The sequence below is a fragment of the Protopterus annectens genome, chromosome 9.part0 (assembly GCF_019279795.1).
Source record: "Protopterus annectens isolate FY-2018-M chromosome 9.part0, PAN1.0, whole genome shotgun sequence".
In the NCBI taxonomy this organism is placed as follows: Eukaryota; Metazoa; Chordata; order Ceratodontiformes; family Protopteridae; genus Protopterus; species Protopterus annectens.
Genome location: NC_056743.1, coordinates 1,936,541,411 through 1,936,554,909, shown reverse-complemented (window position 1 = coordinate 1,936,554,909; position 13,499 = coordinate 1,936,541,411). Strand labels below are relative to the sequence as shown.

Here is a 13,499-nt window from a genome sequence, read left to right as displayed (position 1 = left end):
TTGACTGATAACTGCGAGCCACTTCCCAAGCCTGAATCACAGATCTGCAGAGGTGATAAGATTGTGTCCCCACTGCTTGTTGACATACCACATCACTGTAGTGTTTATGTACACCTTCAAGGGGCCTGGAGAGAACATAGGGTAAAAAACTTGAAGGGCCAGAATCGGAGATCTCCTCTCTCTCTTTTTTTTTTTTTTTTTTTTTATTTTGGTATGGTCTGACCTGATGGGGAGGCCAGAGACCCTGAATCTTCAGGTGACCAAAAGAAGACCCCCACCCCATGCCTGAGACATTTGGTGAACAGCCCTTGAGAAGGGACTGGCCTGGGTTGTGAGTGAACTGTTGAATCCATCACTCGAATCCCTTCTTGAGACGGGGAAGGAGAGGTACACTGAGATCCAGAGGGTGACGGTGCTGCAGCCAAAACTAACTAGTAGCACTGATGCTTCTATATATGCAGTTTGGCAAGAGGAAGCAGCAGAATAAAAAGAGGCCATGAATCCCTGAGCCCAAAGAAACTCCTTGGCTGGCATGGCAGTCCGAGGAAGAAGAGACTGAAAGAAGATTGTCAAATAGAATACCTTTGGAGGTGGAAGAGAGGCCAACATTGCCACTGTCTGAATCCTGCATCCCACATAAACCTGATCCTGAGAGGGAGTCAGGATGGACTTGATCGTAAAGGATTCTGCCATGGTAGCCTGGGCAAGAAAAGCAGCAAAGGTGTTGAACATAAACGAAAGACTTTAAAATAAAGTGAAGCGCTTTCCATCCAGTACAGTGACTGGACTTCATCAGACAAACAAAAAACACTACATACCCTTTTATAATCAATTAAATCTACTATGTGATTCACAACAACATTAATTAATTAGTAAATTAATTAAACATATCAATTTAATCATTATTATATACCGAATTCCAAAAAGCAGCCTTAAAAAACATACCCAAATGCAAACATATAAACAATGTCAAATCTCTAAAGAAAAACTTTCTAAAAATAGTTTTTCTTTAAAAAAATATATATTGTAAAATCCAAAATACATTTATAATAAGTTTGTATATATGACCAGCACGTGTATGGTTTAATCACAAATATAAAAACACTTTTTTTACTATTTTACTATTGTTAATATCTTTGGATGTTCTAAATTAGACTTCAATTCATAACTCAAAAACAAAATACTAAATCAATAAACGAGCTGTAAACGTGAAAAAAAACATCTATTTCATGAGATACACAGCAAAACACTGTGACAAAAATGAATAAATTAATTTGTTGTTTTTACCAGTTTGTGTCTCTATGGTGTATGTTAGCCTGGGCACCCTGGGCTAACTGTTTGTTTTAGGCCTTTGGTTTTCAAGATAAATGGCAGGGGAACAGAAAAACTGCTACCGAGTGTCTTGGGCACAAATGATTGTGGAAAGCGCCCAAACAAAAAAGGCACTGTTTTAGATCATTATGGGGATTCTGACTCCCACGCTGACTTTTTAGTTTCTCAGATAACATGAACTCCAGGTAGTAAAATACAATGAAAGTCCAAGAAAAAAAAAAAAAAAAAAGCCAACGGGGAAAGAGGTGTTCAGACCAACTGGCAAAAATGGCATGCAAACTGGCGGCAAAAGAAGTTTATGGTAGTTGCGTCCATACGTCCATTTTATGCCCTACATTCTATGTGGTGGAGCATAAATGTGATGTACAGCACATGTGTAATGGAGCAGGAAAATTAAGTATTTATAGAAAAAATAGTGTTGAAATATTGTACCGCCTCTTCTAGAGAGAGATATTTCAGAGGTGACTTGTTTTTAGTGTTTCATTGAATTTTTCTTGAGAAAAACTTGATAGGTTGCGGACGCATATCAGTGTGTGTTTTTAAGGTAGGTGTGTGGTGGCTCTAATGGTTAATGTGGGTAGGTGGTTGCTAAGGGAATCGAGAATTGTCTGCAGAGGTGAAGTTAGTAGGATGGGTTGCTAGAATCCAGTCTAGAGTAGATTGTTGGGTGTGGTCTTTATTGTATCAAGTAGGATAGTTGAGAGAAACCATGGAAGTTGATGGTGTTTGAGCATTTTGATGCAAGAGAGAGCCAGTCTGTTAACATCCCCTAGACTAATAAGTCTAACGTTTGTGATATCCAGGATAGTATATCTTCAAATGTGGAAATATTATGTCCCAGTGGAATATACAGTGCTATGTTAGATATGTTTGGTCCTATTAAGGTTAAGGAAGGAAATTAGTGTTTTGGCATTAGTCAATGTAGGGGTATTATGAGTAAAAGGTGTTTGGGGTACTTTACCCAACCTTTCTTATGGGTTCTGTCCAGTCTAGTTAAGGCAAAGTTGAGAGGTGTCACTTCTGAGTCTTTTTTTGTATTAGGATTTAGCCAGGTTTCGGTTAAGGTTAGGATATCTGTTTTTTACTGGTCTATGCAGGCATGCAAGGGGGCTAATTTATTGCATAGGCTTTTGATGTTAAGGATCATTTTATTTTTAGGTTATTAGGACGTACTCTAGGTAAAGGGTTAGTGCAAGGACCTGCATTTGGGTGCATGTCTCCTCTTTGAAACAATAGGGGAATTGGATAGGTGTAAAGAGTGTTATGCTTTTTGATAGGTGTAAAGAGTGTTTTGCTTTTTGATAGAGTAGAAGCAAGGGGTAAGAGGTGAGGTTTAGTATGTGTAGTGGTTAGTGTAGGAGCTGAGTAGTAGGTAAGGGTATAGGGGAATGATTGTGGGGAGAGAGAAGTGAAGCTGTTCAGTGAGATGTGGAGGTTGATGCAGCTGATAGGGTAGACTTTATTGGAGTTTGAGGTGATAGAGATGTAGCCAGGGTGAGGAGTAGTAATAGAGTGCTTAAACAATATGTTAGAAGTAAAATTATTTTTTTGAAATAAGACTACACTATCAATACTAAACCTTTCAGACTTAAGGGGGATGAGTAAATGGTTGGGTTGGTTGCAGTTATAGGGGTGTGTGATATGAGGAAGGAGTTAGAAAGCAGACTGCAGAATGGGGTTAATTGGAGGGGTATTCGTATTGGTGTTTTTAAGTTTGGGTGGAGCTCTATAAACACAAATATGCAATGAAGTTCATGCAGTGACTAACAAAGTTATGAAAGCACAATAAAATCAATGAGACTAACTCCAAGAATGCTCAAAAAGCAAAATGTATTATATGCAAAGCTTTCAGGTACAACCCTTCCTCGGTGCTATAATTTTGCTTTTTGAGCATTCTTGGAGTTAGTTTTGTTGATTTTATGTAGCTCTATAAACTCTGGGGTAGTGGGGGTGGGTGGAAATTGGGTAAGGGTAGGGGAGTGGAGCTGGCTGACACTTCCCATGCAAGGTTCTATCTGTAAGAATCGTACTGATGCATATATGTCTGGCAAACAGAAATTCTATATGGCGTGTAGTTATATCTTAAGGTTGCTATATGGAGGTATGTTGACAGACATTTGACAGTAAAACAAAAGCTGGGCTTGGGTGCACCATCCTTTTTCATGTAGGAGACAGTAATAGGAAAAAGTTGAGCATTAAAAGGTATATTCACCTGGACAGTACAAGGTTTTTAGAGTATGGCCTACTATGGGGAGGGTGGTGGGCCTCTGACTGCATGCTTAGAGATTAGGCCAGTGGTGCATTCATTTTTAGCAAGAAAGTTAGCCATTACAGTTCTTTTTGCATGTACAGTGCAGTAGAATAGTACTTTGTAGTGCTGTTGTTCAAAAGGTATATGCTGTGGTTATTCTGTGCATGGAAAATTGCTTTCACTTTTATTTACAGGATTCCAGGATTGCATACCACAGAGAAAAAGAAGTACTCCAAGACACAGTAGTAGATGTGATCACATTTCTACACATTCGATCTTGCTGTTTGAGTTCAAAACTGTTTACCCAAAAGATTGTCGCCACAATAGAACATACTACTGGACAAGATGGCTATAGGAAGACCTATTCTAGGTCTTTATGGAACGTCCCAAAGCTAACAGTTCTGATAGGAGTTTTTGAAGGAGTTTAGGATTTAATGGTGGTAACTCTACGATTTAGTACATTAGGAGGTGACAGTCTGGATGGTTCAGTATTTATAATCTATTCTTAAGTTTTGGTTTGAATTTGATAGAGATGACTAGTTTGTGTAGTCTGTACCTGGCAAGACATCCACTGGGTATAGATTATTTTGTGTACTGGGGTTGTGACTTGGACTGCTGGCTGTGTGACTCTCTTCTCTGAGAAACAAATGAGTCAAAAGGTCGAGATCAAATCAAACTTGTTTCTGTCTTTAGTCAAAGGAGTACAGTTGATTTGACTTTGAGACTATCACAAACTCTGCAACAGAATCCTACTTGCAAGACATAATGCAAGCTCTTCTCTGTTGTGCCAGTCCTAAAGAAAGCAATACTTTCCTCCTAAAGTCTGTAAATTAAGACTGAATTTGTAGGTAATACTTGAAGGAACTCTGAACTGACATGGGAGGCATCATTACCAGATGTAGATGTGGGGGAGCCCCAAATTGATGATATACATATTGATGGAGTACCTTCTGCTTCTGAACTCAGCTCAGATAGTAGCACCCACACACTACTTGTCCCACTGCCACTGTGATCTTCAGCATCTATATCTTCATGTCTAATCTTGGCTAGAAGCAACCAGAAGTGGAATTCAGACTTTGTATAAGGCAAGAATAAACAGCTCAGTGCATTTCATGAAGATAAAGCCATCAGTGAGTACCAGGACTGCCAAGGCAACTGGAATACCTCCATTGTTCTGGCAAGACTAAAAACTGCATGCAGTTGGGGGCAGGGGAGAATAAAAGGGTTCAGCTGTCACAGAAATAATGATTTAGCCAGGCAGTTACTGCTATCTTGAATCCAAAACAATATCTGGAGGGCATTATGTCCGAATTTCAGTAATATCTTCAATATTGCTACCTGGCGAATAGAGGTGATGAAGCTAATGGGTATGAGCTGCCAGGATAGGAGACCACTGTCTAGTTGGATGCTATGAGTTTTCCTGCTGGCATCAGTCAGTCCATTTTCAAAAGCCCAGCTTTCAACCTTTCAGCAGTGGATAGTAAATGGGGGGGGGGGCTCTGATACGCAAAGATATATGTGTTTTATGTGGCAAAAGAGATATTTTAGTGGGTGAATTGGTAACATTTTGGGAAGAATTATTCCTACAGCATGTAAAAATGTAAACAAGTAGACCTTTTGAAGTCACTAAATTAACCTATAGTAGATTAGAATATGAAAAGAATGGGGTTAATATTACATTATCGAAAAGTTCGAATGCTAAGTGGTCAAACTCGTATGTTTGAACTTTTAAATTTCGAAGAAAAAAAAAAAAAACCTACGTGACGGTTGTAAGCAGGGGGACAAGCTGCGTCCCCCACACCCCCTGCTCTTTAAATATACCAACTCCAAGACTGCAGTGCAGTAAAGGGAAATTTTCACTTTCCGCACTAAATGGAGATCTCCGTTAAAACGTTCAAACTTTTAAAAGTTCGAACATATGGGTTCGACCATATGGTGTTCGAACTTTTAAAAGTTCGACAATGTAATATGTACCCAAAAAATGGGCAGGTTTGCATTGCCAAGAATAGAAGGTTTCATTTTTCCATAGTGCAGAAGGACGGAAGGGCTTCATGTCGACTGTTGCTGATTTTATGTTGTAGTTGGGCATCAGGGTTCTATGAATTAAGGAGATGGAGAGCAAGGAAAGGTTATAAGCTCTGGAGATGCCCTTTGTTACAGTGTTTTGTAAGTGTAACAGTGCTGTCATTGGGGAAGCAAGGCTAGTGTTGCAGAATTGTGCAATATCTGGAAACTGAGAACCACTGGTGACAGAATAAAGGGGTTAGTGGCAGATTTAATACTTGATTTGTGATGTTTGTTGCCTTATGTTCAACATTGTCCTTAAGAAGTGAGCACTGTTATAAATTTAAACTTGAATATTACTTTAGGCCTTAGTGGGAATTAAGAGGAGAGTGGCAAAGTAAGGGGCAGGGGTAGCAGTTTTAAGATGGCCATCATGAAATATTACTTTAGGACCTGGAATATGTTGACAGGCTGGTTGCAGATCCGAAACAGTTTACAGATGCTTGGGGCAAGTAGAAAGTTAGGGAGCAAAACCTGCATACATGTATGTGTGCAACAGTTGAGCAGAATCAATAGTTTTGTAGGTGCTCTTGTCACCATATATGTACTTGTAGGAAACTTTAGAATTCTGTGGATGGAAGACCTACTAGACTGCCTGTGAGTGGTAATTTCTGCTGTACATGGTAGTACTTGTAGTCAAAAGTACTGCAATGTTGCTGCTCAAACATGCTGGTTAGCCTAGTATTTACCCATCAGCCTGCAGACTGTTACAAGCCTAGCCAATAACTAGAGGTCAGAGTCTAACCCTGTATCTGTGAGGTAAAGACCTTGACCATTATCCCAACTCTGCCCACAAAAAGGATTTGAACCTTTGAAACAAGAAAATCCTATATTGTGCGTGAGGGCTGGTAACTCGGCACGTAAAAATCCACTACCAAACATTAGCGGACGGGAGTTCCACTGTGGCGACCCCTAAGCCGAAAGACACAACAAGCCTGCTACACTTGCATTATTTATAGTTAGAAAAAAATTGTCCTCGTAACTGAAGAAAACACTGATCTCCTAAGGTGTGCAGACTGCATTTCATATGGGTTCTAATATGCTATTTTTAAACCTTCGCCCATTTTACTCGGTTTGTAGAATGATAAAAAGTTAAGTTATAAATGTTCTTTTTTTTTTAATTAGCTGTTTATCTCACTAAAATAATTACAGTGACTATCCTAAAGCTTTTGTGAGAAATAACCTGCATTCAGAGTAAGCAGTTGCTAGCATACATTGAAAATGTCTGTTTTGTTTTTAGGTTTTTAATGAATGAAAGCCAGAGGCGTGACTTTGAGAAACTGTCCATCTACTGCAATCATTATGCAGACATGATTCCCATGTCCTTTGTGCTGGGTATGTTATAACAGATTTACTAACTTAGAGATTGTAATAAGGCTGAAATGTGTGTGGGAGAGTGCTGAAAGGTTGGAAATTAATCTTAAAGCAAAGGGAGGTGGTCGTGTTGTATCAAAGGAACTGGTAATATGCAAGAGTAGTCTTTGTAAATGCAGAGGCTGGGAATACTTGACATGAAGTTCAAAGGGTACATGCTGCCTTTTATAATTTTTATCTATTCGTTCATAGGGAAGGTAGTGGACTTGTGAAATTTTCTGAAGTTGTTTTGGTAGGCAGCTATTGTATCGCAGGTGTGAAAACTCTAGGAACTTTTAAATGCTTTTTGGAGTGAGGTTATAAAAGTCTGATGCAGAATGTGAAGAAGATGAAAACACTTGTGTATTAGCATGGCTGGCAGGAGATTTGTGTATATTCTCAAATTAACTTGTATGTCAGCATGTCTGACTGTGAAAATGTAAATACATTTTTGAAATGTTGGGTTTCCCTGTTTATACAGAATGTTCAAAGAATCTGTCAATGATTTGATACATTTCTAATTGCACATATTTGTGATGGACATTCTAAAGTACAAACTGGGGAGAATCCACTGAACAGTAGGTGATGTCATTAGAATGTTCCTGGTTGCTAGGTGATTATTTGAATAGCTGATTGACAGGAAAAATAACTTTTTCAAACAGCTGACTGTTAATAAGTAAGACAGTTGTGACTGTTAAGCTGTGCAGTTAGTTATGCTGAGCAGTTTGTGAAGAACAGCAATTTGTGAAGAGTTGCAGCCAGTTACAGTGCTTTGCAGTGATACCCAAGGAAAAGAGAACTCATCAAAAACTGTAAGCCTGTCTTTGCCTTGCTGTTATGTGTTAGATTAGACCAGGGACAGTATTCTCTAGTTAGATGAGGAAAGCTTAGTTTCTAAGGTGGAGTGTTTTCTAAAATGATGGACTTCTATCCTACAGTTTAATTTTACATTTCTGGTGATTGAATTCTAGTGTTTACATTTGAGATGGACAGAGATGGTTCCCCTTTATAATCCTGAAATACTGAAATCTCAAATTTCAGTATCTGGAAACCATAAAGGTGAATTTTCAAAATCCCCAAAACCGCGAAATACAAAATCGCGAACATAAACACACCATACACCACACAACACATATACACCATCCTACCCACACTACAACAAAATCTACACAAACACAATAACACAAATGAACACACCTACCCCACATATAAGCAGGGGGCAAGCCCCCACACCCCCCTACTTATACTAACTCCAAGATCGCACAAACAGGAAAAGACAGCAAACTCGCACCCAGACATTCTACAGTCCCACAGACCGAGAGAGAGACAGAGAGAGAGACACGCACTCATACTCTCACCTGCCTAACCTAACCCACAAGTACAACTTGCAAACACACTCGCATACATTCAAACTCTCACCCAAAACCCTTACAAAACACTCACTCACCTTAAATCGCACCTAAATCCACACACAACACCATACACCATCCACAGAAAACACCGCACGTAACAAAGCGTAAAGCCATAAATTTGAGATTTCAGTATTTCAAGATTATAAAGGGGAACCACAGATATATGTAGTCCAGTCCCAGGAAAACAGAGTATGTTCCTATTGTACTCTTAGGGGAAAATTGTGAAATTACTCCTGTTTAACTGACTGTCTCACATTGGAGTCAGTAGTGAGGATTGAAGCTCCTTAGTTACTGACCCAGGATAGTAAGGGATGTTCCATTTTAATTGGTGGTAGTCCAGTGGATATAGCTGGATGTCACACAGATTATGGCACTTGATGTTGGTTTTTTAGGACATTTAGCTTATCCAACAGCCTAGTTGAGTCTGTTTTACTATAGTCAGTTTACTTCTATGTTTCTGTATCTGTGCATATAAATACTAATATATGAAAGCAAAAGTTTTTATTTATATCTGAAATTAAGAATTTTCTATCTTCATTTCAGTCCTTAAATCTTTACCCTCCCATACCTTACACTAACTGTAACCCTGCCTCTGTCCTAATCCCGGCCCTACGCATTGTTACAACACAACACTAAATTTATTCACTTCCCTAGCCCTTACTCTTAACGCTAGGCTGCGAACTGTCACAAACGTGCATTCACCCTTTCTTTTACTGCTGTTGCATTTCCTCACTAAAAGTAACTGTTGCTTTTTTGATGGCTCCTGTACAGAATCATCAATATATTTGATGATCTGTGACACCAAACAGAACTGTAAACATTCTGTGCATCAGATCTAAAGAACGGAAACCAAATACAGTAGACACACAAACAATTAGCTGAGGGAGGAAATGAGCTAGTCTGCCAAATGATACATCCAGCACATTGGAGTTGCAACCCCGACATCTCACAGTCCAATACCTTCTTGAACGTTGGTGTTTGTCTTTGTCACCCATTCTTGGAATGTATTCCACCACTGTTTCTGTGCAGAAGTGCTTCCTTGTGTCAAGACTAAATTTGGAGCTTTTCAGCTACTGATTTGAGCCTTTTCCTCGCTGTCCTATTCATCTCTCTTCCATAGTGTCCTTAGGCCTACCATGGAAGTACACCTGTTTACTTTGGAAAATTCCACTGACTTGTAACCTGTTGATTATCAGGACTTTGGGAAAGATTAGAGAATCCGTGTACAGTTCTGGAACTGTGTCCTGACTTTTCACCAGAAAGGCTCACTTCTGGACTTAAAAGCAGTTTATCATGCTCTGTTGAACATGGTTGAAGTTAAAAAGGTCATATTTAAAACACTGTTGCAATCCACACGTGGATTAGTTACAAGCTTACTTGTACAGTCTAGTTGATTTTTACACTGTCCACTGAACTGTTGACATAACTTCCGCCTCTCTTTTTCCTCCCTCCCTGTGTCAGTGTTTTCCCCTCTCCCTTTGAATCCGTTATGGTTCTGTCTCCTCCCCATCCCCTGTTGTATTCTTTCCTCTCCCCCTTACTTTGATTGTTGTCTTTCACTATCTGTCTACCCCTGTTTTGATCTTCTTTTCTGCCTAAATCTGTTTCTAAACTTGCCCGCTCATCCTTATTTATTTCTTCTTCCCCCAACAATCTCTTCAGTTCTGGTTACATCTGAAACTTCTATGCAGTTGCCACGTTTGTATCTCTAGCATCCTGAAAGCATGCCTGTTTGGTTCTCCATGGATTATTTCTGGTGCTTTGCTGTGGATTTTCACTCCCTGGTATAATTCGAATTACTTCCTACACTTTTTTTGCAATGCTTTTTGAGACCCAGGTAAAGCAGGCACAGTTTCCCATGTGTCTTCTAACCTGTCTTCCTTTCCTCTGCTACTGCCTTCCAAACCTCCTTTCACCATTCTTCTTGGAGCACTGCTTTGCTGTTCACACATGTCCGGCGTTTTCATCATCCCAGTTTTTCACCTTTTTTAATTCTTGATGGTGTAGTAGCTGGCAAGATGTTTTAAGTATGTGTGTGTCTGTATTGCTGCTGTTGCTTAATGACCACCTTCCTGTCTGACTTATTTCCATTTTGCTTCCATTTCCCCTCCCCTGGTCTGTCCTAGTATGTTAACCCTCCCTGTCTACCCCCCGCACCACCACCCAGATTTCCCTGTTGTGTACCTCTGCCTTGTTTTGTGGCACATCACTGTTACTTGAAGTGAGTCATGTGACCAGGTGGATCTTTGCATTTGCAAGTAAAACTTTGAGCTAGCAGAACATCTGCCTTTTGTGTTTTTTCTAAAGCTTGGTGCCTGCCCTGCCTAATTCGCTAATGGTCTTCTTTGAAGTGTCAGAACTCTAATCTAAAAGACCTAACCAAGTTCCATGCCTGGGCTCCCCCTAATTTTACTGAGAAGGGGTTTATTCACTTTGCCTTCATTTCTTTTCACCCACTCTGTAGCCATCAGTCATTTTACTAATACATGATGCTCTACTACCCAGTGAGAGAGCAGGCAGCCCTCCGGGGGGGGAGGGGTATTTTATAGCCCTGTCAGTCCTCTGTGCATACACCTGGTCTCCAAGGAGTGAAGAGCAATAGATTGTGTGATTATTTGTGCCACTGTGTGCAACATAGTCCTGATTTCACCCAAATGTGCATTTATGCCGAAGTTATTTGTATAAACTGTACATGCCAAACAAAGACGTCTGCACTGGAGCTGGATGTGAAGTGTCTTTTATGGAGATGTGAGGTACTAAAGAAAAAGCCAACAGGTTTTGCCCTGTTTAAAGGGCTTCTTCAGTGTCATTTAAAATCAACAACATCTCTTCATTAATGAAAATTATTCACCTGACTAGATGTCATATCTAGAATAAAGTAGATTGTCCTTCTTTTGAGACGCTGCATATTTGATTGTCCATAAACAGAACAGTTTACAGCAAAAAAGATGAAGAATTTCTGTGTAAGAATAGCTTATAGAAAACCATTATTGCAAATATAGCAAATTCCTTGAACCAAGGCTTCATCTAGTGGCCAAAATGTAAAACTGCAATGTCAATATTCAGTCCGTAATAAATTGCCATATTTAATGTGAATTGTGTTTTTTTTTTTTTTTTAACTAAAGCTTTAGTTAAAAAAAAAAAATCCATTTCCTTTCTTTCCTTGAAGTCCAGAATGTGAAATATGCTAGTATAATGCATTGCTCTGTTACAAGTGTTCCAAAATTCACAGCTTGAACTTCCTAGAGGTTTCTCCTATAAAAGAAATGGTCACGTAATGAGGTTTCTCCTATAAAAGAAATGGTCATTTAATAAGTAATTCTTGTGTAGTACAGGTGTTCTATTTAAATATTTTATAACATTTAGACACGTTGGATGTACTAAAACTTGAAGTTGCTACATTCTAACACTAAACACAGTGGCGTCATAATCTGCTACTGTTGCACTCACTAGTAACCCAGATTGTGATACTGGGAGCTTACAGATGTCTTTTTTTAATGATTAGAAAATCCCATTAAGTATTTACCTTAACAGTAAATCTGATGTTTATGTGATAACAGAGGTTAAAAAAAAAAGCATTGGCCAGCATTTTGTAATGACTTCCCTAACCTTAAAGAACTGGAAACCAAATGAGATAACAAACAGTAGAGTGACATCTGCTACCCAAACTGTCTTGTATTGTAATGGCTGCAACCTAGCCATATCCTCAAGAGTTGTGTACATTTTAAAACTAAATTTATCACAACCCCTGTGTTGGAACCTATAAATAAATCTTCAGATGCATCGTACTGTAATGTAATTGCAACAACTATGTCTCAGTCTCTCATGAACTGGGACTTATTGCAAAATATTGTGTTGCATACCCAGAGTAAGGTGACAGCTTTGGTGTTTTTGGCAAAGCATTTTCTATGTATTAACAGTAGCATACGAGCCAGCACTTCTCAAAGAATCAACTTTAACTTCAAATTATACAAGTGCACCTTGTTAATAATCAGGACTGTGCATGCAATTTGGATAAAGCACAATCTGTGTCTCATTATAAATCCACATTACCCAGAGGAAGAAGTCCAGCCAGCTGCGGTTATCAGAAAGAAAACCTACAGCTAAGAGGTTTTCCAGACTCTCATAATTTTGCCAGAACAATTTTGACATAATTAGACATAAATTTTCATTTAAATGATTGCAATTTTAATTAAAATAACACAAAAACACTTAATTTGTATTTCTGCTATTCTTACTGGACAATTTGTTTTACTGGGAACAATAAACCATGTTTAGAAAAGAATGTACACACCTAAAGCAGCGCAGCTGATCTGCATGTGTGGTATGTGCCCTGAAAGCAGTTTACACAATGGGATGGGCTTGTGTATCTTGCATGTGTACTGGACAACTCACAATTGGTCTTGCATGTGTACTGGACAGCTCACAATTGGTTGCAGTCATCCAAGTTACTTTTCATGCTGTCTGAGGATCTGAAATAACTGAAGTACAGTACCTGAAGTGTGAGATCCACAGAAGTGAACAGCATTAACAAAACAAAAATCAATGCTGAAGTCCATAGATGGTTATGCAAGCATTTACTCTGAGCTACTCTATTGATATAGAGGGCTGTTGAGCTGAAGTTGGAGAAGGAATATAAGCAAAAGTGGTAAAGATGTTTTAAAAATGGATTACACTTACTGCTGGCATATTCAGACTGGGTCCTGGAATCTGTGTGGCTGCAGAACTCATGGTGTGAATCTTCAAAACAAATACTGCTTCATTGGCATACTGTTTAGTTCTGTTTCTGTGATTTATTGATTTATATAGCAGTAAGGATTGCTTCGTAATCTGTCCCTGGCGTATGCCTCATGCAGATCAGAAGAGATGCAGGTACAGTTATGAAATCCTGTTTACAGCATCATTGCAAGTAGTGTTTTTGCTTGAGAGTTTCCTCTGGTTACAGAAACCAAACGTGTGCAGGTTTTGCCACAAAAACCCAAAGAAGCAGGGAAGACATGCTTGGTGTATGGTAGATGCTAAGGTGTATGTGAAGGAACACTGTTCGGTGGAGGTTCTTTCAGGAAATACCAGGGAGGAAAAGATGA

The 13,499-nt window shown here is 39.1% G+C and overlaps 1 protein-coding gene across 1 annotated transcript in view; it reads left to right on the top strand.

The window, feature by feature from the left end:
- LOC122812332 (bestrophin-2-like) overlaps window positions 1–13,499 on the top strand; it is a 222,456-nt gene that overhangs the window by 11,270 nt on the left and 197,687 nt on the right. The window contains exon 2 of the mRNA XM_044084743.1: window positions 6,888–6,982. Coding sequence (XP_043940678.1) covers window positions 6,888–6,982 — 95 coding nt within the window. The remainder of the gene's footprint in view (window positions 1–6,887; window positions 6,983–13,499) is intronic.